The 23,773-nt window shown below is 48.7% G+C and overlaps 4 protein-coding genes and 1 long non-coding RNA gene across 9 annotated transcripts; 2 read left to right on the plus strand and 3 right to left on the minus strand.

The window, feature by feature from the left end:
• LOC120648517 (mitogen-activated protein kinase kinase 9-like) lies at nucleotides 1–1,024 on the minus strand. The gene has a single exon (XM_039925277.1). The coding sequence runs from the start codon at nucleotides 1,022–1,024 to the stop codon at nucleotides 35–37; it is 990 nt and encodes a 329-aa protein (XP_039781211.1). The 3' UTR covers nucleotides 1–34.
• Nucleotides 1,025–2,349: 1,325 nt separating this feature from the next.
• On the minus strand, nucleotides 2,350–8,229 carry LOC120649978 (exportin-2-like). Its single transcript, XM_039926928.1, has 3 exons — nucleotides 6,443–8,229; nucleotides 4,216–5,521; nucleotides 2,350–2,810 (listed from the first exon to the last, which is right to left on the minus strand). The coding sequence occupies exons 1-2, from the start codon at nucleotides 8,083–8,085 to the stop codon at nucleotides 4,216–4,218; spliced, it is 2,949 nt and encodes a 982-aa protein (XP_039782862.1). The 5' UTR covers nucleotides 8,086–8,229; the 3' UTR covers nucleotides 2,350–2,810.
• Nucleotides 8,230–8,437: 208 nt separating this feature from the next.
• LOC120649980 (D-aminoacyl-tRNA deacylase-like) lies at nucleotides 8,438–10,919 on the plus strand. Its single transcript, XM_039926932.1, has 8 exons — nucleotides 8,438–8,610; nucleotides 8,704–8,795; nucleotides 9,299–9,365; nucleotides 9,479–9,509; nucleotides 9,606–9,746; nucleotides 10,184–10,209; nucleotides 10,295–10,368; nucleotides 10,483–10,919. The coding sequence occupies exons 1-8, from the start codon at nucleotides 8,569–8,571 to the stop codon at nucleotides 10,541–10,543; spliced, it is 534 nt and encodes a 177-aa protein (XP_039782866.1). The 5' UTR covers nucleotides 8,438–8,568; the 3' UTR covers nucleotides 10,544–10,919.
• A 25-nt stretch (nucleotides 10,920–10,944) lies between these two features.
• On the minus strand, nucleotides 10,945–18,339 carry LOC120649979 (optic atrophy 3 protein homolog). Of its 3 annotated transcripts, XM_039926930.1 has the most exons (5): nucleotides 17,954–18,338; nucleotides 16,105–16,239; nucleotides 15,904–15,990; nucleotides 11,286–11,925; nucleotides 10,945–11,190 (listed from the first exon to the last, which is right to left on the minus strand). In XM_039926930.1, exons 1-4 carry the CDS (start codon nucleotides 18,080–18,082, stop codon nucleotides 11,332–11,334), a joined length of 945 nt encoding a protein of 314 aa, XP_039782864.1. In that variant the 5' UTR covers nucleotides 18,083–18,338; the 3' UTR covers nucleotides 10,945–11,190; nucleotides 11,286–11,331. The 3 variants fall into 3 exon arrangements, with proteins under 3 accessions (XP_039782864.1, XP_039782863.1, XP_039782865.1); XM_039926929.1 differs by having other exon boundaries at nucleotides 10,945–11,925; nucleotides 17,954–18,339; XM_039926931.1 differs by lacking the exons at nucleotides 10,945–11,190; nucleotides 11,286–11,925 and adding an exon at nucleotides 12,262–12,793 and having other exon boundaries at nucleotides 17,954–18,307.
• A 598-nt stretch (nucleotides 18,340–18,937) lies between these two features.
• On the plus strand, nucleotides 18,938–22,409 carry LOC120649981. Of its 3 annotated transcripts, none has more exons than XR_005665435.1 (4): nucleotides 18,938–19,633; nucleotides 19,808–20,117; nucleotides 20,735–21,941; nucleotides 22,150–22,409. It is a non-coding gene; the product is annotated as an uncharacterized LOC120649981 (long non-coding RNA). The 3 variants fall into 3 exon arrangements; XR_005665436.1 differs by having other exon boundaries at nucleotides 20,735–20,841; nucleotides 21,795–22,409; XR_005665434.1 differs by having other exon boundaries at nucleotides 20,735–22,409.
• The last annotated feature ends 1,364 nt before the right edge of the window (nucleotides 22,410–23,773 follow it).

A 23,773-nucleotide genomic window follows, 5' to 3' on the forward strand; every position in this document is an offset into this window, starting at 1 on the left:
GTGGTCAATCTAATGCCTAAGCGCGGTTGGCAGTTCAGGCTCCGGCGACCAGCCGCCGGAGCGCGTCTTTCGAGGCCGCGACGTCCCTTCCGGCGACGAATGGGTGCGCAAGAAGCTGCGCCACCGACGCCCGTTTTGTGTAGTCCTTCTGCAGGCACGCGGCTAAGAACGCCCGGAGCTCCGGCGACGCCGCGCCGTCCGGCAGCGAAGGCAGCTCGCCGAAGCAGATGGCGCACATCAGCGCCGCCCAGCTCGGCTTCTGCCCGGCGGGGAGGAGCGGGTACCGGCCCATGAGGAGCTCGAGGACGGTCACGCCCAGGCTCCAGACGTCGGCGGCGCAGGGGTCGGCGTGGCCGTGGCGCTCCGTGTCGAACCGTTCGGGGCTCATGTACGCGGCGGTGCCCTCGTAGGCGGCGCAGTGATCGCCGGCGCGGGAGAGGACCTTGGCGATGCCGAAATCGGCGATCTTGACCTCCCCGGCCGCGCTGACGAGCAGGTTCGCCGGCTTGACGTCGCGGTGGACGACGCGGCGCGCGTGGAGGTGCGCCAGGCCGGACAGCGCCTGCGCCGCGACCTCCGCGAGCGCGAGCTCCGGGAACGCCCCGCGCCGGGCCACGACGGCGTCCAGCGAACCGCCGTCCACCAGCTCGAGCAGGAGCGCGACGTCGCCGGAGGCCGCCGCCGCGGGGAGCACGGAGTGGCACCGCACGACGTGCGGCGAGCAGTCGGCGCGCCGCAGGGCGTCCACCTCCGCCGCGCCCCCCGGGTCGCCGCGGTGCAGCACCTTGAGCGCGTACAGCGCCGACGTCCGGCGGTGGGCGACCTTGTACACCGTTCCCCCGTTCCCGCGCCCCAGCACGGCGAGCCTGTCAAAGTCCGAGAGCCGGAACTCTCCGTCAGCACGCGACACGGACGTCGACGCCGCCGCCGCCGCCGGTGGGTTGGGGTGCCGGAACGCGCACGAGGGCACGTCGAGGGAGATGTGAAGCTGGGGAAGCCTCCTCTCTCTGACAGTCAGAGCCATTGGCGCTTGGACAAATCACAGAGAAACTAGGAATATCTTGAGATCAATGGGAGGGAAGGGAAGGATTGCTGCAACACAAGTGTGCTTATATAGTCCCAAGGCTGATTAATTTATGGTTTGAGCTGATTGTGCCCAGAGAGTGATGGGCAACCGCCAGTAATTTTCTGATTTGATTTCTTTCCCCTTTTTTACTCCAAGATTTTTACTTGAAAATGATAGGGAACTTTCCGAGCAGCGCAAGCAACATCCACCTGCACCTGTTCTTGGTGGACGAGAGATGCAGGGTGCCGTGGCAACAAGGTTTGGTCCATGGAGAGCCTATGAGATGGACATTGCAGGTAGGCGGCAAGAATGTTCTCCCGGGCGTAATCTCTAACTCCAAGCACCTCTGGGGGTAGCCATTGGGATGGAGACGGCGTGGTGTGACCTGCCTGCGGCCCAAAATCTCGACGGCTCCGCCGTCATCGTAGAATAATCGTGTCATTTTTAAACCGGGAGATCGGCCGATAAGATCCCCGGACAATCATTAGCGATTACACGGTAATTAATTAGCATGCCTGCAATTTATTTTTCCTGCAGAATAAATTGCTATTTGTAGTAACCTGATGAAAGCAGAGATCAGATTAGCAAGGTTGATCCGTCCAGTTTTTCATCAAAAAGAAAAAAGAAACAAGGTTGATCCATATTCCACTGAGGTGGGGGCCGCTAAGCCATAGCCAGTCGTCAAAGATGAATCAACAAGCCGCTGATTCGGGAGTGAGCTTACGTTTGTTTGTTAATGGCGCTGTGTGCGCCGTGTGCCATCAGTTGCGACCGAGACCGTCATCTAATATCCAGTGTATGGAAGGCACAAAGAGACGAGTCTTTTAGTTAGTGTAAACTGGATAAGCATCATATGAAAATGGACCATATTTTGGGACGAGTACGCTGGCATCTTATCCTTATAGATGGCTAAAAATATTTATGAATATATTTTTGACCAAAATTAAGCAACAAGTTCAACGTTTTCCACTTGTTGAGAGACGGCGCTTGCTCCGAACAATTAGATGGACTGGGAGCCTGCCTAATTGTAAGCGCTTAACTGGGCGTTTCAATGGGCGAAGCGGAGCAATAATGTAAAAATATCCTCAAAGAAATACTTTTCTTAATGCAAAAGGCTTTAAATTAGAAGAAAAAAATAAAAAAAAAATCACCAAGACAATGCTAGTCTGTATCAATTATGATTTAATAATCCCATGTGAATTGTGATTTTCCCACGCATTAATAAATAAGGAACTATTGCACGCAGCAGCTTTCGCACGATTGCTGATGCCATACACTCAAGACACTAAACACTAGCCCCCTTTCCAAAGAAGAAAGGGACTATCGTTCATTCAATTCAAGCATGGTTTCGACCCCAACTGAGGAAGACTCCAATGCACCTGCAGAATACCATTTCCGGTGCTAGGCAGGCACATTAAAAAATTACAGCATGTTCCAACAGTCTCAAGGATCCAGGATGACAGACACATCTCGATCTCGACCAGTACCAATACACTTTGCCCCAAAAAAGGAACCTCTGCCTGAAAAAGAAAATCCTCGGCCAAACCAAATTGACAAATCCTCCACAAGCTAATGTTTTTCCTTTTACATGTTTTGGCATCTGCCCGTTCCATGACATAACCAACACTGTGCCACTAAACAAGGATGATACCAGAAAGGCTTGGCAAACAAACAACTCCCAGAGAATCATCTTTCAGCAATACCCATCGGAAACAAGCGAAGGCCTTCCCTCACAATTGGGTCCCTGAAATTTAGGGATAACAAGGGTTAGAGTTCGCAAAGATAACAAGGACATGTATTAGGTCAATTACAAATTTGCAATGAATGCGATTCTGATTAAAAACCATTGGAATGTTAACATTTCTGGAGCAAATATGATCCCTCACATATTCCATAGAAGCTATTATATTAAAAAAAGATTGATACTTATAGAATGAACATGCAACCAACAAGACAGCACAGACTTTTGAGGTTTTAGCGACACAGACAAAAGAATGCAACAGACCCAAAAGAAAAAGGGCATTTCTCCACTTAAAAGGGAGTGCTCTATTATTAGCTTCAAAATTGCAGATGGCTACTAAAACCTATAAATACTTTGACATTGTCTCTCCAACTGTATTTCGAATTACATTAATTGTTGAACTAGGACAACAGATATTCACTGGAATCCTAAAGACTAACACCCATATTGGTGTCATCAAGACACTTGTATTTCTAAAACCCTTTCAGAGTTAATACAAGTATTGACTCAATACTACGATCCTACCAGTGTCCCGCATATGTAAATAAAACATAAAACTTTTTGGAACTAGATCACTCGATCATTCTGCTGTGTGATTTTCTTTATAATTCGGATCACACATATGTCTAAATCTTTTTGCAGCTGCATGTCAACCCCCTCCTGATATTTAGGAGTTATAAAATTTTGGAAGACATCTTAAAAGCGACAGATTTAATCATTTCTTGTGCCAGGAGCAAGAATAATTAATAATGGGGCAACCATGTAGCTAAATGCTACTGATTACGTAGCCTCCAGACTTGTCATCGCTAAATGTGCACAAACAACACCCTACTTCCAACCAAATTGACTGCTAATCCTAACATAACAAATTTGGAAAGATGACCAAATGCTTGCATATCACCTTTGAGTTCTGATAATTTAGTACTTTACATCCTAAAACGTAAAAGGGATAAGATATGCAACCATTAGAGTTTTTTACTAGAAAAATGTGAATGAAATCACTTCGGTCATGAATTGCTTGTCAAAGAATTTCGAGAGATGTTCAATAACCACTAGTTGCTAATATATGATCATTTTTTCATTGCGTACAATTATATCTAGATGTACAAAGCTTTTCAATGATATACTTAAAGCAGCTAGATATGAAGTTGTAAACAAGAACACAACAATTCGTAATAGTGGCTAATCGAGCTTTTGCTGCATGTGTGCAATTGCAACTACAGATAGTGAAAACTATGACACCCAAATAACATTACATAGCATTCAACAGTTTTTATTGTCACTTTGGCAACATGCATATATACATGATTAACGGAAATTCAGAAATAAGAACAAATGGCATTTCTACAGCAAAAGTAGGAAATAGCTGTTGCATGTCTCATAAAAGAACATAATCAACATTGTTTACCTAGACAATGTTGGCATTGTAGGCTGCACAAAGTTGAAGAAGCACACTTTTGTTAGCTGGGTCCACATGCTGCTCAATGACAGGACCAAACCTCCCAGGAGACTGCGCAGAAAGGGTAGCCAAAGATGTGACAAGAAACTGTTTTGGATCATTTACTTCTTTCAAAAGGTCATCTTCACTCTTTCCAGTATATTGAAGCCGCACAAATGAGACGGAATAACCTGATGTCTTCTGAATATCCACTGCATCAGCACCATCGTTTTGCTCTTGTTGTGCTCCATCTTGATTCGTTCTGGACAGCAGTGTGACAATACTGTCAAGTAATTTTCCCCACAACTGGGCCGCAGCAGCATCCAAAAGCACCGCAGACTCACAAAGCAACTTTGTTGAAGCAACTGCTGTCAGCTTAACTTCAAGAGTACCTTTGATCAATTTGAGATTGGGAATCCAAAAACGCGGAAGGATTTGGGTGAAAAGATTTGGTTGAATTGCATCAATGGAACTGACAAGAACACCTGATCCATATTTGACCAGCACTAAAGACATGAAGACCACAAGAGAATTCACAAACTTCACTGCCTGTCTAGTCTGTAGCCGAGTGAACAAAGCACTCCATATCTCACTTATGTAAGGGCTCATTATGTCCAAACCAACATTTTCCACTAGTGTATTCAGCATGTAGAATGCAGAATCTTCAGTGCTGCTTCGTGAGAGGAGACTGCGGGATATTGCCAAGATATTTGGAAGCCTGCCCTCTTGGTTTAGCTCATTTGGAATTTTCCTAAGGAATGCTCGCAGCAAACGAACCAAGGCAGGAACACATGGTGGCCGATCCCAAGTGGCATTGCTAAGAAGGACTCCAAATAGCTGCATGTAATTCTGAGAGAGAGGTGGTCGGCTCAAATTGACAAGTTGTGCAAATATCTGAAAAGCATAGGGCCAGAACTCTGAGATGTCCTCAACCAATATCCTCTGGAGCACTGGGAAGAGGCTGGCCTCAAAAGCAGGGAGTAATGTTGGGTCCTGCTCACCAGTACGGCCAATTACTGCTGCCAGAGCCTCAAACAAGTAATGGTTGAAGTCAGGGTTCTTGGGGTTATTGCACACTTCCATGAGAATACCCACAAGACGAGTGGTGATCTCGTGAACAATTTGACCAGCTATACTAGCGATCCCAAGAACCCGCATCAGGCACTTCATCAGATAAGGATTTTCATATGAATCGGGCAAACTTAGTGCTGTGGACAGGTTCTGAATGATCTGTGGGGCAAACGGATTGATATCAGTAGCAACATAGCGTGGAGACCTGGAATTGCAAAACAAAACCGTGCAACAAATAGGTTAGGCTAAAAAGGTAACTCTGCATTTGCATTTCCTATTTCTTTGTATAGCATAGAAGGAAAAGGGAAGAGGGAAGCAGATACACATAATACATCATCAGACAAGCGGCCTATGATCAGAATTGAAAAAGATGATTTGGACATCATGAAATAATTAAGAGCGTCTTTTGTACAGAACAAAATACACACAGCAGAGTCAATCAGTAAGCTTGCATGAACAATTCACTACTGCAAGCAAATCTGTTCCAGCAGTAAAACTAACATTAGGAAGATGTACTAACTATCAACTTCTTCCCACAAAAAATTCAGTGTACATAACATGGAATGCTCATGTCAGAATTAAAGAGAATTAAAAGGAGCACAACTAAGTCCTTAGTGCTAATCAACAACTAATGCATCATTTATTCTAGAGCACATGAACTGAGAAGACACAGCAGAATATACGGCTAACAAGAAAATGCAAACAAGGAAACTTCTAGCTTGTCAGTATGAGACACACAAATGCATTGTTTTTGTCTATTCAACACACTAATGCAGAGTTGGCAAGAAAACTAGCAGTCTAAATTAGAAGGAAACTAACTCGAATGGCACTAGCGCACAAGGTTATCTGCTCTTCCATTATAGAACTGAAAGACATGGTGGCTTGAGGATCTATAACTAATAGAGCATTGGATAGAAGATAACTCAAACAGCACAAGTTCAAGGTAAAAGCTGCCCGTTCCTAGTGTGAGTATGAAACCATTTTGTCAATAGGTGATTTGGCTCAGCACTTCAACCCAAAAGGTACCTATGGAACTACTGCCATATAAACTGTGAAAAAGGAGGATATAACACGTGAAAGCCAAAATTGACAAATTTTGGTGGGGTGTTGTTGGAACTTTACGCACCTTGTCACTGTGCTCACCCCTGGTACCGGGACCACATCCTTGATGATCAGCAGGTTCTCGATAAAGATCGCAGCATATGAATGAACAACATTGGACTCATGTGTCAAAAACCTCACCACACTTGGTAACAATGCCAGTGCAGTGGCTTTTGGGATTTGATCCCTGAACTCCTTCAAGAACCTGAGGACAGTAGCCTTCAACATTGGCTCAGACTGCCAATCAGGGGCCTGGAGCTCAGGCACAATCACAGATGTAAAGAAGCTCTCCATGTCAACCACAGGTGTGCCACCACCAGTGGCACCAGGCTTCTGCATAAGAGCGATAACAAGGTATATTGCGGCATCCTTCTCCTTCCAGTTGTTTGCCCGATCAGCTGCATATGCAGCCAACATCTGCTGAACCTGTGCTGACACGAGTGCAGCGACATGGTCCTGGTAGTTCGCAGCAAGGCCTCTCAGCAACCGGCATGCAGCCCGTCTTAGCGTATCCGCATCGCTCCCCTCAGAGTCGCGCCTGACATATTCCACCCAGTTGCCCTCAAACAATTCCTCATCCTCATCCCGCAGCCGCAGGTTAGGCACAACAACACTATCACATATCTGCTTCATCGCCTCAGGACTCCCGAACAAGGCATGGTGCACACTCTCGGCAACTGTAGTCAAGAACCTTATTGCTGTCACAGCTAGTTGCGCGCGGGATGGCGAAGCAGTCTGCGCCGTGAGGAGCCCCCACACAGCCTCAACAAATTCCTTCAAGTATCCCCTGAACTCCTCCTCGTACTTCTCCATATAGAGCTGCAAGTTATCACAAACAGCAGCACGCAGGGCATCTGGGGCACCATCTGCCTCAACAGGCGGTGGATATGATGTGGTGAGGAAGGCACGGAACTCTGTCATCCACTGGCGCATGTTGTCCTCGAAGAACTCAGGCAGGTCGACTGAGTTAAGCGAGTAGAAGATCTCGCAGCAGAGACGAAGGCACTCAAACACGGGGCGGAGCTCGAGCGGATTGACCGTGGTGGACGCGGCCTGAAGTCGGCGGGATGCGAACAGGAAGACCTCGAGGAGCGGGGCGGCAAAGATTTCGAGGCAGTACTTGAGGTCGAGGCGGAGGGCATTGGTGTCGAAGGCGTTGCGGAATCGGGAGAAGAGCGACGCCGCAGCGGCGAGCAAGGAATTGGTGGCGGCGACGTCCCCCGCGTTGACGGCGGTGCCGAGGGAGGATACGATGGACGGGAGAAGCGACTCCCACCTGGCGGGGAAGTCGGACTCCGCGGCGGCGGCAAGGGCCTCGGAGAGCTGCGCCTGGATGAGGGGCGGGGCGGTGAGGAGGAGCTGGAGGAGGTTCGCCTTGATGATGGCGCAGTCGGAGGCGGGGAGGTGGTCGGCGGCGTCGTCGGCCTCTGCGTCGGGCTTGGGCCACCGGCGGCGGAGCAGGTTCTTGAAGTGGACCGAGGCAGCGAGGCGGGCCTGGAGGTCGTTCCGCGGGGAGGCGGAGAGGCCGAGGAGCGCGAGCGCGAAGCCCGGGGAGGCGGCGGCGGAGGAGATGCTCTGCTCGGCGGCGCGGCGCGCGGCGGCGTCGGGGGAGAGCGACTGCGCGAACCAGCCCGCGAGGGCGTCGAGCATCTCCGGCGGCACCTCCATTCCGCGCCGCCGCTGCTCGGCGATCTGGGTGGGATTGGGAGATCGGTGGTGGCCTGGTGGGGAGGTAGGGTTTTTGAAATCCTCCCTTGCGTTTGCGTCTGCTTTGCGACTCGCAAAGGAACGGGGAGGGGGCCGGAAGGGGAGGGGGAGACAGGTAGAGAGAAATGGGGGAGACGTGGGGAGAAAAAGGGAAAAAGGAGAGCGGGTGGTTTGGGCCATCGTATTGGGCCTGCTGTTCTCCGGCCCATAGAGAAAGTCCAAGAAAGTATAGTACTAGAAGAAATTCAAAGCCCGGCCCATTACTCTGTTGGCGTTTCTCACGGCCCATCACTGAGGCATCAGCAGCTTCGCACACGCACGCACCACCAGAGCCGCCGTTCTCTCTTGGCGGTGTCTCTCTCCGGCGAGCTGGGAGCAGCGGCTCGTCCCTCACCGCGCGAGGAGCTGGCACCTGGCGTGGCGGGGGGCAGGAGAAGACAGAGGATGAGGGCCGTGGTGCAGCGCGTCCTCTCGGCCAGCGTCGAGGTGAGCGCCCTCCTCAACTCACTCTGCACGGTCGTAATTTGCTCGGAATCTTGGTGGGCACGAGCCTTGAATGCTCCTTCTGGGCGGTCGCAGGTGGAGGGGCGAGTAGTGTCGGCGATCGGCCCTGGACTCCTCGTACTCGTCGGCGTCCACGAGGCGGACACCGACTCCGACGCCGACTACATGTATAGACTCCTATTCATCAATCCCCCTCACTTCCTCCAATTAGTGGCTTATTACTGGCTACTGCCAGCCATTGTCTCAATCATTGTCTGTTTAGACTTTACCCATTCTAATCTTTGGAAGCTCACCAGAATCTGTAGTGGAAATTTGTTGATCCAGAGATCAGTTAGCTGTGTTGGTTCACTGATCAGTTATTTGAGCTGGTGGAGTGATTGAATGGTGATTCTTTATAGATGAATTGTGATACTAGTCACTTGTACAACTAAGGTCACTTGTTGTGTGGATGCTCATTATATGAAGTACCAAAGGCAATCTGTGGCAGCTGACTAGGTTGCACTAATATTTGTTTCTTGCTCATTCATTTATCAAAGGTCTTCTACTCACAATTTTTCTGATTTGTTACCAACTTACCATCTTTTGATGAAATTTGTTTATGCCGAAATGTTCAGTTAAAATGGCTTGCTATTATAGCGTTGGTTGCATTCTGATACCGTGTCTTATTTAGTTGCCGGAAGGTCCTGAACATGAGGCTATTTCCTAATGAGAAGACTGGGAAAGCATGGGATCAAAGTGTAAGCCCTAGATCCATCTTGGGACCAATAGAATAATCTTGGCCTACTTGAAAATGTTGATTGTCTTCTGTACTTCATATGAGCTTTGAAGATAAACTTTTTCCTTCCTGCAGGTTATGCAGCGTAGCTTTGAAGTCCTATTAGGTAATGTAATGTGACCTTTTACCCTCAAGTGAACATATTAATAACCTCCAGTAGGCCTGTTATTAACTACTCCGTTTCTACTGATATCTTATTCAGTCAGTCAGTTTACATTATATGGCATCCTGAAGGGTAACAAGCCAGATTTTCATGTGGCTATGCCACCTGCAAAAGCAAAACCATTCTATGCTTCTCTAGTCGAAAAATTTCAGAGGTCATACTCGTCCGATTCAGTGAAAGGTAAGACATATTCATTTGCCATCCTGAACTCCTGATTATCAAATAAATGTTTTTTTTGTTAAAAAGGATATGCCTATGTTGGGATTTGCCTTTTGTAGCTGATGAATTGTAACTTTCCCGTGCTTCTCATGGTCCTGAATATTCCTTTATGAGGGCCGCGTATTTCATGCCTGTTATGCTATGCTAATAACTTAGTATTTTCTTTAGTGATGTTTTCTAGTTGTTATGCTAAGTTTTTTACTTTGCTGATATATGGCCATGAGTATGTCTATGTATCAGGCATCGTGCCTGTAGAGTTGTAGTGCATGATCTTCTTGCCGTTGATTTTGTTCCTGCTGTTATTTCTTTTGTAATTTGCTCCATGTACATTTGAAAGATTTCTTCTGTATCATGTGCATGAATCTAATGTTGTTCCTACTTTGACTATTTTTTGGCAGATGGCATTTTTGGAGCAATGATGAAGGTGTGTCTGAGTGAAAAATATGTTGTTTTGTCTTTGCATGTTGTATGGTCTTTTCAGAATAAGAGTTACTTTGAAAGTCTTCCAGGTTTCTTTGGTAAATGATGGCCCAGTGACAATGCAAGTCGACTCACCCTCACTGCAAGGCGCTGCTCAGTCAAGGTGATTTTCCTCAAATTATCGAACTAATTTTGCTATTTGTTGTATTTTATACATGCTGACTGCAAAAGCACGCCTATACCTGGCTGATTTATATGTCTTTATGCATTTGAATAGCAACGGTGATGATGGTTTGCTTAGAGATGGTGAGGCAAGAGTACCTAAAGAGACATGCTAAATTCTATGACTTGGTCTCCTGAGTCCTGCCGGCCTACACGTGATGGAGCCCTGGTCAATGTTCTCCATTACAGAATCTTGAGTTTGGGGTTGGAGCGGCGCTGTGCTTCTATCTGACTTGTTGATCCCTGAGGAAATATCAGTCTTGATTTTTGTTACAAGTTGACATGGATCTTGTTGTTTGCTCACAAATTCATGTAAACCGTCTTAGATATTTGTCATTGGCAGTCACTGCAAACATTGTATTTGTGCAAAACTGCAAATGAGAGGAACAGGCAGTCCAGACTAATTGCTTGTTATCCTGTTCATTTTCTTGTGTGGGATGCTAGACCTCATTATATGATAGCATTAATATGAGAGAATTGTATGAATGGACAGACTGAAAATGCATATGGTCACATGAGCTTGTCTGTAATTTCTGGGATTATACAACTGGATTAACAATCGCCGTACATCATGATAACCGGCGGCTTAAATCAATCAATATACATAACTGGGTTCTTCTACTTGGAATTGTCCGTGTCCTGCTCGAGCAGAATATGGGTAACCATAAGGCAAAATTAAAATGAGGCCCATGTCTTATTTTTTTGAATTCAAAATCAATTCTTGGTACCCTCTTTTGTGCCCAGTGGCTAGCAGCAGCGTCACCTGCAGTTGCAAAGAAAGTGCGGAGAAGCCAGTGTATATCCAGCATGCAAAGCCTCGGCACTTGAACGCATGGAGGAATACAAGAGCATCCTCACCTGGCGTTGCTCTTGATGTCCCTAGGAGGATCGGCTTGGCATCCTCTCATGGCGACGGTGGCGCATCCGGTGCCGACTTCCTGCCGTTGGCCGTCGCCGGAAAAACCGGCACGCCGCGGTAGCCGCCCAACATGGTCTGCGCTGCCGGAGCTGCGGGGGCATGAGTCGGCGGTCGCACGGCCACCACGAGTCCATTACCGCCGGCGCTGCCGTTGTAGCAGCCTCCGGCCATGTTGCTGTTGGCAGTGGGAGCGGCGGTGGCCCTGGACCAGAGCAACAGCTGCTGCTGCTCGGCCAGCTGCCTCCGCAGCGCGGCGTTCTCGGCGCGCAGCACGGCGTTGTCGCGGCGCAGGCAGGACACCTCGCGGTAGCACCCCTCCGAGGGGTCGCGCTCCCGCCAGCGCGCCTCCCAGGTGAGCGTCTCGGCGGCGCGCCGGCGGGCGGCCTCGGTGGCGTTGGCCTTGATGAGCTTAGTGAGGTTGGCCACCCCGAAGACGAGGTGCAGCGCCCGGAAGTCGTTCATCCTGTGCGCCGGGAAGTAGGCGGCCAGCTCGCAGTTGGGCTCGCACTTGCGCCGCTGGTGCTTGCACACCGCGCACGCGCCGCCGCTGCTGCCGGTCATGCCCGTCGTCCGTCCCCACTGTAGATGGAGGGGAGGGAGGGGGAGAGAGATGCATGCGTATACATGTACATGCATATATGGAACATCAAGGGCCAAGGGCATATACATGTACGAATGCAAGAAAGTAAGGTGAGAGGAGGGTCACAGGCTTTATTTCTAGGTTGCTCACAGCAAGAGTTCGCAGAACAAATAGCTAGCTTAAGCCTGCTTGGCTGCTACTGCTAGGGAGACATGGAAACTTCAAATGCATTGTACAAAAAAAATTACAAATGAGCACACGGGCCACTGGAGCAGCGCAATATGTATGGTCAGCTATAGCAGAACCATACATAACTCACAGATGTATCCTTGAACAAAGAAAATAGATATATATATATCTATAATCAGCTATGGCTGAAACATTTTACCTGTGAGGGTCTCAACTTTATGAGTTAGGGGGGACAATGTAAGACTACATTCATCTTTAATATCTCGTTCTGTAGTTACCACCCACAGGTAATCTATGCTGCACTCTAGTTGCTTCTTTCTTACACACTATTATTTCTGGGTGTCCATGGATCAGCAACTACAAATTATGATCCAATATAAACACCAAAGAATGGGCATGCAAACACAACTGTCAATAAAGAATTGGGAAATCAATCAGCAATTTCGAGGTGTTTCAGGGCACCACTTAGCAACATGGAATCCTACTTTACCGCACCAAAGTTGAAATGCATAATCACGCCGCAGGTGTCGCTGTCTTTCCGCCTTCTGCCACATGGACCCCTTTGAAGTTAAGGATTCCTGTTAGGCCTCGTCCTTTAGCAAGCTGCTCGATTTCATTGAGCTTCAATTTAAGATTCTCCAATTCTTTTGCTAAACTCTCTTCTCTTTGTTTCAATTCCTTGGCGTCAACAAAAATAATTGTTAAGCTAAGTTACCACTTGTACAGTTGAAAGCAAAAGTAACAAAAAAAACATCTTTGGACCTGTGCATGTGTCAATTTTCCATGAGTGTTAGAGTATATTTAGTAGTTTAGATATTGTATCCGGACTGCCATACATATCCGGTGGGGTTGCCTTGTACCCAAGTCTTGTACTCTTATATATACCAGCCGAGGCCTCAAGCTAATACAATCCATCAATTATACCAATTCTATCCTTCCTACATGGTATCACGAGATTAGGGTTTGAGATCCTAGGCTATCTTCCGCAGCCCTAACCCTATCGGTCGGCGCCCCTCCTGCCTCCTGCGCGCCGCCGGCCGTCCCCCACGGCTCCCATCCAGGGCGCCCCCTCGACGGCCTCCTAACACGCCCCCGGGGAGGTCTCCCATGACCTCCGCCGGGGGCAGCGCCCTCCATCCCTCCATCGCGGCGGATCGAGTTAATCCGCCGCCGTCCTCCCGTCTAGCAGCAGCAGATCGTGACGTACCTCGCCACCGCCGCCATGAAAGCTGTCGTCGACGACCCCGATCTGCGCTGCCGTGGTGGCAGCCGCAGTCTCCTCCGACGTCTGTGCCCTACCCCGTGGTGCCGTGGTGGCAGCAGGGGCCCCGACACAGCGCGTCGACCTCGTCGCCGGCGGCATGCATGACGGCGCCGCCCCTTCACCGCGTGGGCTCCAGCCGCCTTTCCCCGCGCGGGCTCTAGCCGCCGCAAGGGAGGGAGCCGCCCGTCTTCAACCGCCCCTCCGCGGCCCCTCCCGGCGGGGAACCGCCCGGCGCAGGACCTCCAGCGCCGCCGCAGGGAGCCGGCCGCCCGCCTCCCTCATCGCCGTCCGCCGTCCCTCTCTCACACTCTGTTTCTTCTGCTTCAGATGCAGTCATTGACCGTGACGGGAGAGAAAGAAAAAGAGGAGATTGAGAGGATTGCGCTACGCGAACCCAGAGGTGCTACACGAGCTGCTGCTGATTTGTTTTTTTAGTAATTCCTCTGTTTTTTACTCGAGCACTGCTCGAGATTGAGTCGCCCACCGCCCATCGACCGCACGCCTCTACTTCGACATCAGCATCGGCTTCACCGGCCTCTTCTTCGTCTTCGACTGTGCGGCATAGAGACATGGACGGTGCCCTAGGGGACGCCCATCTGTGCCGCCCACCTCGTCGCCTCGTCCGCACGTCGATCTTCGCCGGCTCGTCGTCGCCTCCACCGATCGGGACGCCTCCACCGACTTCGCCCATCGTCGTCTCGCCTCGCACATACTCGGTCTGATCAGCCGACGTGCGCGATCCACCTGGCTCCCGTGACGTCCATCATCGTATTGCGCGGCTCTTCCCCGAGTATGGAGGGTGGTTGCTGCTTCGCCTCTTCGGGCAGCAGCGGTACCGTCCGTGGTGTTCCTCGTCGTTGCATCTTCACCACCGCCGACTACGTCCTCGACTTCGTCCACGCCGGCCACTTCGACCGCATCTTCGACATCGTCTACGACTACGTCAGTGCGCGCCTTGCGCGCACATGGTCTTCACCGAGCTGTTCGAGTTCTTCGTCGCCTTCTTCGAGCTCCGCTGCCGCGTCCTCCGGTTCATCAGGCCTTGCGCCAGATCATCCGGGGTTACCTCATCGCTTCGTCCAGCACCACCTCGTCGCCATCGTCGCCGTCCACTTCTACCCCTTCGTCTACTCCAGCAACTGCGGGCTGCATCGGCATCTTCTTCCTCGCTGTTCTTCTGCGCCTGCGACCGTCGTGGAGGCCTTCTCTGCTGGTCCCTCAGACAACGGCGTCTTGGTGGTGCACTCTCCCTCGCACGTCCGGTCTTGGCAACACCGGTGCGTGCCATCGCCCCCGATGCATTCACGAGTCTGGCAAACCCGGGGATGTGTCGCTCGATGGCGTGTCTGCGTCGACTGCGGCATCGACTCTCTCTTCGACTGCCTCGACGCGTCGCCGTCTTCATCTCCGGCGTCGTCTCCGTTACGCCTCCACCATGGCGCTTCCTCGTGCGCCCGCGGATTCCTGTGCGGCTCCTTACCATTGGCAACCTCGACAGCTCACCATCGACCACGGCTACCCTACGCACGACTTCCTCGACCACGGCTACTTGCTCCAGTTCGGCTTCTTCGACATCGGCACAAAGGGCTACCATCCGCATGAGTTTCTCGCCGGTTCTCTCCAGTCGCAGCATCCGCATTGCGCCGACGCTACAACTGCGGGGGGTGTCAGTCCGTCGGTTCCTACCTTCGGCTTCTCCTCCAGTCTCACCGTCTGCAGTGCTCCCGCTGTGACTGCGGGGGGATGTTAGAGTATATTTGGTAGTTTAGATATTGTATCCGGACTGCCATACATATCCGGTGGGGTTGCATTGCACCCAAGTCTTGTACTCTTATATATACCGGTCGAGGCCTCAAGCTAATACAATCCATCAATTATACCAATTCTATCCTTCCTACAATGAGCATATGACAGGCCTATTCAATTTTGCAGGCCCTGAATCACACGAAACAATTTTCCGACCTCATAATTCAACTAGGAGTGATGCATTCAAAAAAAATTCAGTTGATGTCTTGCTGTTGGAAATGCCATCAATAGCCAATTTTAGCCAGCGATTAGTAATCCCCATTTTTTGGTTGATCCCTGGGCCAACTCCCTTGCTTCCCAGGCGAAGTCGTAAAAGTAGTGATGACATACTTTTTGACTTCTCTCATAAGGACAGCTTCTAATATGTTGTTGCATAAACCCTATAGGCTATAACTCATTACTAATTTTCCTGAACATGCATTTTTTTAGTCATAAATCATTCCTCTGAAAAAGGCATAAATCCATAATAAATGTTCATAGTAACGAAGCATGTGCAGCCCATCATATGATATATTAGAATAGATCATGACCAATAATTCCTGCCAGGCAAACTACACTCAGGATGTCAATTACTTCCTTATGTAATATGCTCATTATGACACTGCAGATATCCTAATATCTCTGTGTGTTTTCACTTTGTAAATTTTCTGAAAACAAACTACAATTAATGTGTTCAAACTCTAAAACAATGCAAATGGCATTGAGTGAAAGACACTACCTCAAGTTCCTGTTTACGAGCTTCCTCCTTCCTAGCCTCTGACCTTGCACTTCTTTGAACCTCAAAAATTAAAGCAGCAACGGCTACCTATTATCAGTATAACAAAAAGATAGTGTATCATTAGCTGAGCGTTTAATATGTCCATGTGGGTAAATGCAGATGTAATAGCACATATGATTTATTACTGGTTTCGAGAAGTACCGAAAAGATAAAGGCTTCTCCAATGAGATCTGTAGCAGCTTGTACTGCTTTCTGCTCATTTAAAGGTCTGATCTCCATATCTGTTGTATGCCCATAAATGCGCCTTTGAATCTTTGTGGTGATACGATGGTGTATCTGTAATAATGTTTATAGTGATTACCATCAATATGCATGAACAATGTCAGTACCCCAGGACTGGGGTACCCCCTCTTGCTGCGTCTAGGCAAGAGCCTTATAGTTATCCTTAACTACGTCCAGCAGCCGATCCCTTGCGGTCCGGAGCCCTGCTCATCCAACAGCGGTCCCGGACCCGTCCCCTGGTTGGGAATGGTTCGGGAGCACCACGTGTCCCGGGAAAAGCTGGCGGTCAGCCCGAACGGCTGGAAGCTCCGGACCTCCTCCCGAAGAGGACCGGATCCCCAGGGAATCCCGGACCCCCCATGGGGTCCGGGACCCCCCTTTATAGTAACCGAACCCCTCTCCAAGGAAAGGAATCGTCACCCCGCCTAGGGGTGGTCCGGGGCCACCACGTGTCAACAGGCCCAGACACGTATATAAAGCCGCTTGGTCTCCTTATTAAGGCTCACCTACAGCGGCATTCATTACGACAGGAGGATGTCCGCATTAATGTAGCAGAAGCCGAGGCGATACTTTGACCAGGGGACACTATTGATCGCGTATTACCAAGATAGTGGAGCTGCTGGCGCCGCCCACGCCGCGCCTGCCAGTCTGCCATAACAGATGGATATGACGGCTCGGCTTCACCCATTATGACGCCTACATAATAGCCTCCACAGGCCACGCCGCAAGCTACGCTCCCCCAACGGACACCTTGGTGACGGGACAAGAGAAGACCACTGTAGCGCTAGCAGGGCGTGGGAGCGTATCGGAGGAAAGATTCGTAACCACTGTACCCATTTAAATACTCTGCGTAGTATGCTGCGCAGTCACGTTGGGCCCACTTGTCGGGGCCCCAACGTCCTATGTATCCGCCCCCTTGGTCTATAAAAGGGGGCGCCCGCTAGAAGGAAAGGTCAGGCTGGGTGAGAGCCAAGCCCCGGCAGAGGATAGACTCATACACAACAGAGGTCAAAACTTCTCCCAGTGGACGTAGGGTATTACGCTCCGGCGGCCCGAACCACTCTAGATCGTGTGTTCTTGTGTGCTCATCTCAGAGCTAGATCAACCCAATCGCCTAGTACCTCCCCGAGCACTCCCTCTCTGGGAATAGGCGGGTGCGTTCCGCCACCCGGCTGTGGGTACCCAAGAAATCCCACGACAAACAATCACAAGAGAAGTAAGGATATGACAACAAATACAAATGCATTCAATAGCCTAGAATGCTCCCCTTTTGCTCTCTCTTTTTTTTTCCCCTCAAAAAGCAGGCAGTATCAAGTTTGATAGCTAACCAAATACATATATGATCCTAAAGCAGTCATGTCATCAAGGTTCACTAGCTCATCATTTTTATCCAAAGAACGATTGTATTGCATCCTGCCTATTCCAGCCTTGGTAGGCTTGAAACCTATCCTAAATCAAGTTCCACTAATTTGGGAGGCAGAACGCTGATCAATTACTAAACAGAGGAAGCTCTTGACAAATTAGACAAGTGTGAGTGCATGATCAGCGCACATATACAATTTATTCCTAAATCCCTTCGACTCTTCAAATGACAATCTCATTTCGAATGAGATTGTACAATTTATCATACATTACCGCGAACTGCAAGTGCCGCTCTAATCGAACGGATCCCCTTGCTAATTAAGAAGCAGTTTGGCGCAGGGGATGTGCCATTTGACCTAGAATACAATCACCCCGAACGGAGGCGACAGAGGCAATCTTAGCTTACCTGAGCGATGGCGATGATGAAGTTGCGGAACTTGGAATGGACGGCGGCCTGGCTCTTGAGGCGGCTGGCGATGGGCTTGGACAGGGTCCGCAGCGCCAAGGTTCCCAGCTTCGCCACCGGCAGCGCCATTCACGGCTCTCCCTCCGCCGCCGCCTCGACCCCGAGCGGGGGATTCGTTTGCCTCTTGGTTGATCGAATCGAAGGGGACCGGGCCGGATGGATGGATTCGGATCGCTCCCTCCCCTGGTGGGCTTGCGTTGAAACGGAGCTGAACGGGGACAGTCGGACAGAGGAATTGATTGGTCGCCAGCTCAGGGCGTTGTGAGTTTTGACCACTCACATCCGTCCATTTCTAGTTTCAGCTGCAAACTCCTTTTCTTTTTCTTTTTCCGAGTCAAAATGCAAAAACCTTCTTCTTGCTAAGCAAGGCAGCCTACCCTTCTTCTTGGAGTGAGAGGATTTGACTAGTCATCCATAAAAGGTAAAATTTGCTGCCCGACTATGTTAAAAGATGTCTTTTTTCTGATGATAAGTTGAAAGTGCAACTTCAAGAAATTAACTCTTGCAACATTTTTCTCACGTTTTCTGTGTAGTAGTAGCGCTACTGCAGTCGCAGGGCCTAAACCATATCTCTATGTATAGCCTGCCAATTCCTAATTCTAGCTAGCATTTGCCAATTCCTAATCCTTGCTAACGTTTGCTTAAGAAGTTGAGTCCAATAACTCTCTGTCTCTGTCTCATGTAAATCATAATTACTGAAACTGTTTCCCGCTTCTTAATTTGTTTTTACTCGAGTTGATGCCCAATCATGTAGAACTATAAGGACAGCAGCAATCAGTTAGCTAGCTAGAAGGATCAAAGAAAGCTGATTCTGCTTTCCAGCAGCACCCGTAGAAATATAATCCACGTAACTCTTGGTCGACAGGATCTTGTATCTCCTACTCCCTAAAAAGAACGAAGTGGACAGTTTGTCTGCCAATCGGTGTGTCCGCCCCACTCCTCCCGACGGTTCCATGACCCTTCCTCCGCTCCCGCTCCGTCCCCACTCCTCCCCGACGGTTCCATAACGAGCTCGAGCGCCGAGCGCTCCGGCCTCGTCCGCGCCTCGCTCCAGCTCCGACCTCCTCCGCGTCTCTCCAGCTCTGACCTCCTCCGCGCCTCTCCAGCTCCGGCCTCCCCCTCACGCACTGTGCCTCTCCGCCGCGACGGAGCCCGAGGTCGAGCTCTGCCCCACCTCCGACCTCTCCCGCGCGTCGTGCCTCTCCGCCACGCCTCTCCAGATCCAGCCTCCATCTCGCGCCGCTGTGCCTCTCCACAACGCTTGCCCGACGGTTCCTCACCGACGATCTGCTCAGGTCGCGCCCCCTCTCGCGCGGCAGCTCCTCGCCCCCCCCCCCCCCCCCCCCCCCATAATAGGCGCTAGCCTCCTCCAGCCCCTCTCCGCGCTGGCTCCCCTCGCATTCGGCCTGCTCTCCGCGCGTCGTCAGCCTCGACCCGTTCGGCCTATGAGATCCGACCGCCTCGACGTCTGCTGGGCACCACGAGCACCACTGTGTCGAGCCGCACCTCCACCACCTCCTCAAGTCGCTGAAGCCCCGCCGGAGGAGCGCCCCCACGAACAGCAACTCCGGCCGTCGGGCACCACGAAATTCCGGCCGTTCCCATGGTCCTCCACTGTCGGTGAGCCCTCAAACGAGTCCCTTCTCCCCCTCTCTCTTTTCCCTACCTCGCCATGCCCTCCCGTGCACGAGGGAAAGCCTTCTATCCGCCATGGAGGCAAGGTACCAATGACAATTATATTTCCCTAAAAAAAACCAATGACCATTATATGCACTTGAAAATTATTTGACGCAGGTGCGGCATCCTCGGATCCACCCTCGCCCTCGAGGCCGATACGGCAGCAGCCCAGGTGCCGAGGCGTCGTCGCAGGCGGCATGCTGAACAGAGCCGCCTAGGCAGAGCCGCGGCCGGTGAAGACGGTGGCCTGCACGGCGGCAAGCGACGCCAGCACACCATCGCCGGGTCTGCAATGACACATTTCTCCCCGACGAGCACGCCAACTACGCTGCCCTGCCCCTCTGCGCCCTGCAACACAGACCCAGGCACTGTGTAGGAGCTCGTCACCACGTCGCCCACCAAGCGCTCGACAGATTGCCTCAGCCAGGTATTTTAGGCACTGAAGCATGTTTATCTTTATTGTATGTGTTGCTTTTCCTTCATATGGAATGCTACTTTGCTAATTTTGTCCAGTTGATCAAAGTTGATCCACCTTCAACGGCTACTGGCCATGCTATTGCAATTCTTAGTGATAAAAGCTGCTGTGAATCAGACGAGTTCCATTTCAATGTGTACATATTGTGATCCTAGAAATCACATGGGTTCCATTTTAGTCACTAAACTTGGTTTGGATGTAGGCCTTGTGGCTATAATCTATTGCCTCTTGCTTTCATGTGCTTTGTCAGCTTATTATTGAGCAGCACAAGCGGTAGCGCAGCTGTATTATTCTCTGCACTATTTTGCAGCCTCTGAACTTATTATTCAACAGCACAAGCAGTAGCACAACTGCATTATTCTCTGCACAATTTTGCACCGAAGTAACCTGGACATGGCTTCACATTCATTGACATGTACATGCTTAATATATATACGCATATAAATTACTTCACAATTAATGGATTTCGCATTTTTGGTTTGTAAATATTATACCTTGTTATTTATCAGTGCAAGAATGACACAGAGGCTGTCACTTCAGTATTGACTCCATCTCCATGCTTGGTTCAGGTGATCAGTTGCAGTGTGAAGGCTACAATTGAGAGGTACAAGCTAAGAAGGCACATGCCGTTGGATCGTCGTCATCTGGAGCCCCATTCTTAGAGCTCAACGCCCAGGTAATAATTCTCACAGTTAAACAAATATGGTGCTTATTTTATGAGTTGCATACACTAAAGTCAATGCAACCACATGTATTTCTCCACCTTCAAACATTCTAAGTAACCTGGACTATATGGCGGAGCTATAATCTATTTTGTAAGTATAAGATCCTTTAAACTAATTTACGGGTCCTGACTATATGGCGGAGCTATATCTTGAGCCTACTGTTTTTAAACATTTATGGATTTAGCCATTACAGAGTGAATATATGTCTTGCTATAGAACGTGCTACTCCAGTCATGCTGTATTGAGTTCATTGTCCTTGCAGCAAAATGTACTGTAACTCGCAAAATATTTGAAAAACCTTCAGTCTTGGTAAAGATCACATCAATTTCAGTTCTCTGTAACTTGTTTAGGCACTTTCCAGATAGCCTTGCACACTGGTAGCCATGGCTTGTGTTCTGCTAGAATGTTGCTTTGCTAATCTTGTCTTGGTGATCCAAGTTAAATCTTGCTTCGTTAGACACAGCATCTCTCTGTATTATGTGGTGCCATTTATTATTAGGTTCTCTTCTCGGATGTTAATTGTCATGAACTTTTCTGTTATGAAAACTTCAACTCATATAGTGACATGATTTCTTATCAAGTATAGCAAACAAAGTTCAGTAGTTGAGACCTTAATGATCAGAATGTTCAGAAAGCTTACCTTGTTACTCCAATCACCATAAGCTCTGGATCAGGCATCATCAATCATAAAAGATATAATTGTTTTCATTATATTAGAGTATTCAAAGCAACTGAATTTGAAATCTTGGACATAATGATACAACTTACATGCATAACCTATTCATTTGATGTGATAGACCATGACTAAATATTATTTTTATTCAAAAAAGCATGTTGTTTGTGCTGAATTATTTGATTCATGGCTTATCTGATTTGTTTGACTCGTGGCTTATGCTGGTTGCAGCTTGATGAATTGTCATGGTTTAAGTGTTCCTTTGATATTTGCCACAATATGCATAATTTCTATGAAAATGACTGGTGTATGACATTTGCAACTCTTGGGAAGGGCTGACCCATCACATCATAACCAGATATTGGAGGAGCAGCTACTGTAAGTTTACTCCATGATTGTTTTGTGAATAATACTAAGAATGCTAGGCAACTAAGTCAACGACGTAGGGACACTTTTCTTTTTGTTCTGAAAGATGCTTTCCTTATGTTTCATTGATACATATGCGATAATGATACATGACAAAATGAGGACACCTTTCAACTGATCTTCTCATTTGCTGCCTCCTTCGGCTGCATGCCCCCCCTAGGTTTCTGCTCTTGAGAATAGTTCATGCAACCCCCAGGACGATCGCGCGGGAGGGAGGCTCAGTGTTGCAATGACGCACCATCGCCTTCTTGCACTTTTTAGTAGTAGAGAATCCTCATATAGTTTAATATGTGATGTATCTCCAATTTTTATTGTAAAGAAACTTTGCATAAATTTTTGGGTTGTCAATTTCTTTGAAGACACTAATTTTTTGTGCAACCCATCAAAATAAACACCTGCATAGTACATATTTAAGAGCAACCTTAATGTTTCCAGAAAGTAAAGATGAACTTCTTTGTTAAAAAACATGAGCATATGTGTCATTTACTAATGAAAATAAATTAGGTTGTCATGCTAAATTAGCCTGACCCCTTAGCCATAACTCATTGTCATGATCCTATGATAGTGGTGTACATGTTGTAGTTTTTATTTTGTAAAGAACCTAATATGTTTGGGAAAGAGATTTTTTTATGGCATGTGCTACCAGAACATGGATGAGAATATATTGTCTGTGTCACAGCTAAGCTGAGCTCATGTAACATGTTTATTTGGAGGGTTCTACGTACCAAGGTTAAACTAACTGGAATGGTTTCTTGCATTAACATGAAATCTGTCTCTGGATGGTACCAATATAGCCAGCTTGAAATTTATTCTAATTTGTATTCTGATCATACCTTTTTATAAAGGCAACGCGTGCGAGCTGTTCACGGTTGCAGACAATTTTATTTGGCTTTATTGTATATTTATTTGCATATTTAGTTGACCTTGGTGATAATGGTGTACATACAGGTTTGATTTATCTCAATACTTTTTGGAGTGAAATGTTATATATGATGAATATTTTTTTAGTAGATTTACATCTTCCACTATATTTTAGCTCCCGTAGCAATGCACGGGCATTCAACTAGTCAGCAAGAACTTCCATTGTATAACCAGAATGCACTGAGGACGCAATTAAGCTAATTAGCACTAGCAATGCAAATGTGCGTGGTGTGTATAGGCATTTGGGATTAAATGGCGTGTGAGTTAAAGCAAGATGGTCTCATAATATACTTGGAACATCAGATGTGGCACTTTACAGTAGTCTCACTCTCTCATGAAACATCAATTGAGGTTCAGCTTGGATGCATCATGTCCAACTGCAAAGTGCAGAGACGATGGCTACGTTCGTCGACCTTGAGCACCGCTGGGAACAGGCTCCGGGTACCGACTACTGTAATGTAAATGCACGCAAGAGATCAGTGACTTAACTTCCATCACAAGGTCATGAGTCATGACTCACCCATGAGCGTGAGGCGTTACCTGCTTGGGCTCAACCTGCTCGATCCCCACGTCCATTTCTGTCGCTGATCAGATCATTATATTAGACCTTCCCTGCGTCTCCATTTTAATAGACCGTACATAAGCAGGAGCAAACAAACAACCAAAGATGCTCATTGTACTGAATCTGTGAATAATATTTATCCATAAAAATTTAACAAAACTGGTCCCGTAGCTCAGTCGCAGTGTCGGTGTCCCGACCCGGGGGTCCGGATCCCAACTAGTAAATGCTGCGTGTTTCCTCGTCCCAGATGTTGATGCAAGAGGCAACACAGTAACGCACGGGTTTATCCTGGTTCCGGCTA

Source organism: Panicum virgatum, chromosome 9K, assembly GCF_016808335.1.
Source record: "Panicum virgatum strain AP13 chromosome 9K, P.virgatum_v5, whole genome shotgun sequence".
NCBI lineage: Eukaryota > Viridiplantae > Streptophyta > Magnoliopsida > Poales > Poaceae > Panicum > Panicum virgatum.

Bases quoted from the DNA above. Each gene is read 5' to 3' on its own strand.
- LOC120648517 (XM_039925277.1), bottom strand. From the start codon at position 1,024: ATGGCTCTGACTGTCAGAGAGAGGAGGCTTCCCCAGCTTCACATCTCC.
- LOC120649978 (XM_039926928.1), bottom strand. From the start codon at position 8,085: ATGGAGGTGCCGCCGGAGATGCTCGACGCCCTCGCGGGCTGGTTCGCG. The intron at 5,522-6,442 runs GTGCGTAAAGTT...TTGCAATTCCAG, and splicing joins GGGGTGAGCACAGTGACAAG to GTCTCCACGCTATGTTGCTA.
- LOC120649980 (XM_039926932.1), top strand. From the start codon at position 8,569: ATGAGGGCCGTGGTGCAGCGCGTCCTCTCGGCCAGCGTCGAG. The intron at 9,747-10,183 runs GTAAGACATATT...ATTTTTTGGCAG, and splicing joins CTCGTCCGATTCAGTGAAAG to ATGGCATTTTTGGAGCAATG. The intron at 10,369-10,482 runs GTGATTTTCCTC...GCATTTGAATAG, and splicing joins CAAGGCGCTGCTCAGTCAAG to CAACGGTGATGATGGTTTGC.
- LOC120649979 (XM_039926929.1), bottom strand. From the start codon at position 18,082: ATGGCGCTGCCGGTGGCGAAGCTGGGAACCTTGGCGCTGCGGACCCTG. The intron at 16,240-17,953 runs GTAAGCTAAGAT...ACATTATTACAG, and splicing joins TCATCATCGCCATCGCTCAG to ATACACCATCGTATCACCAC. The intron at 11,926-15,903 runs GTAGTGTCTTTC...CTCCATCTACAG, and splicing joins CTCGTAAACAGGAACTTGAG to TGGGGACGGACGACGGGCAT.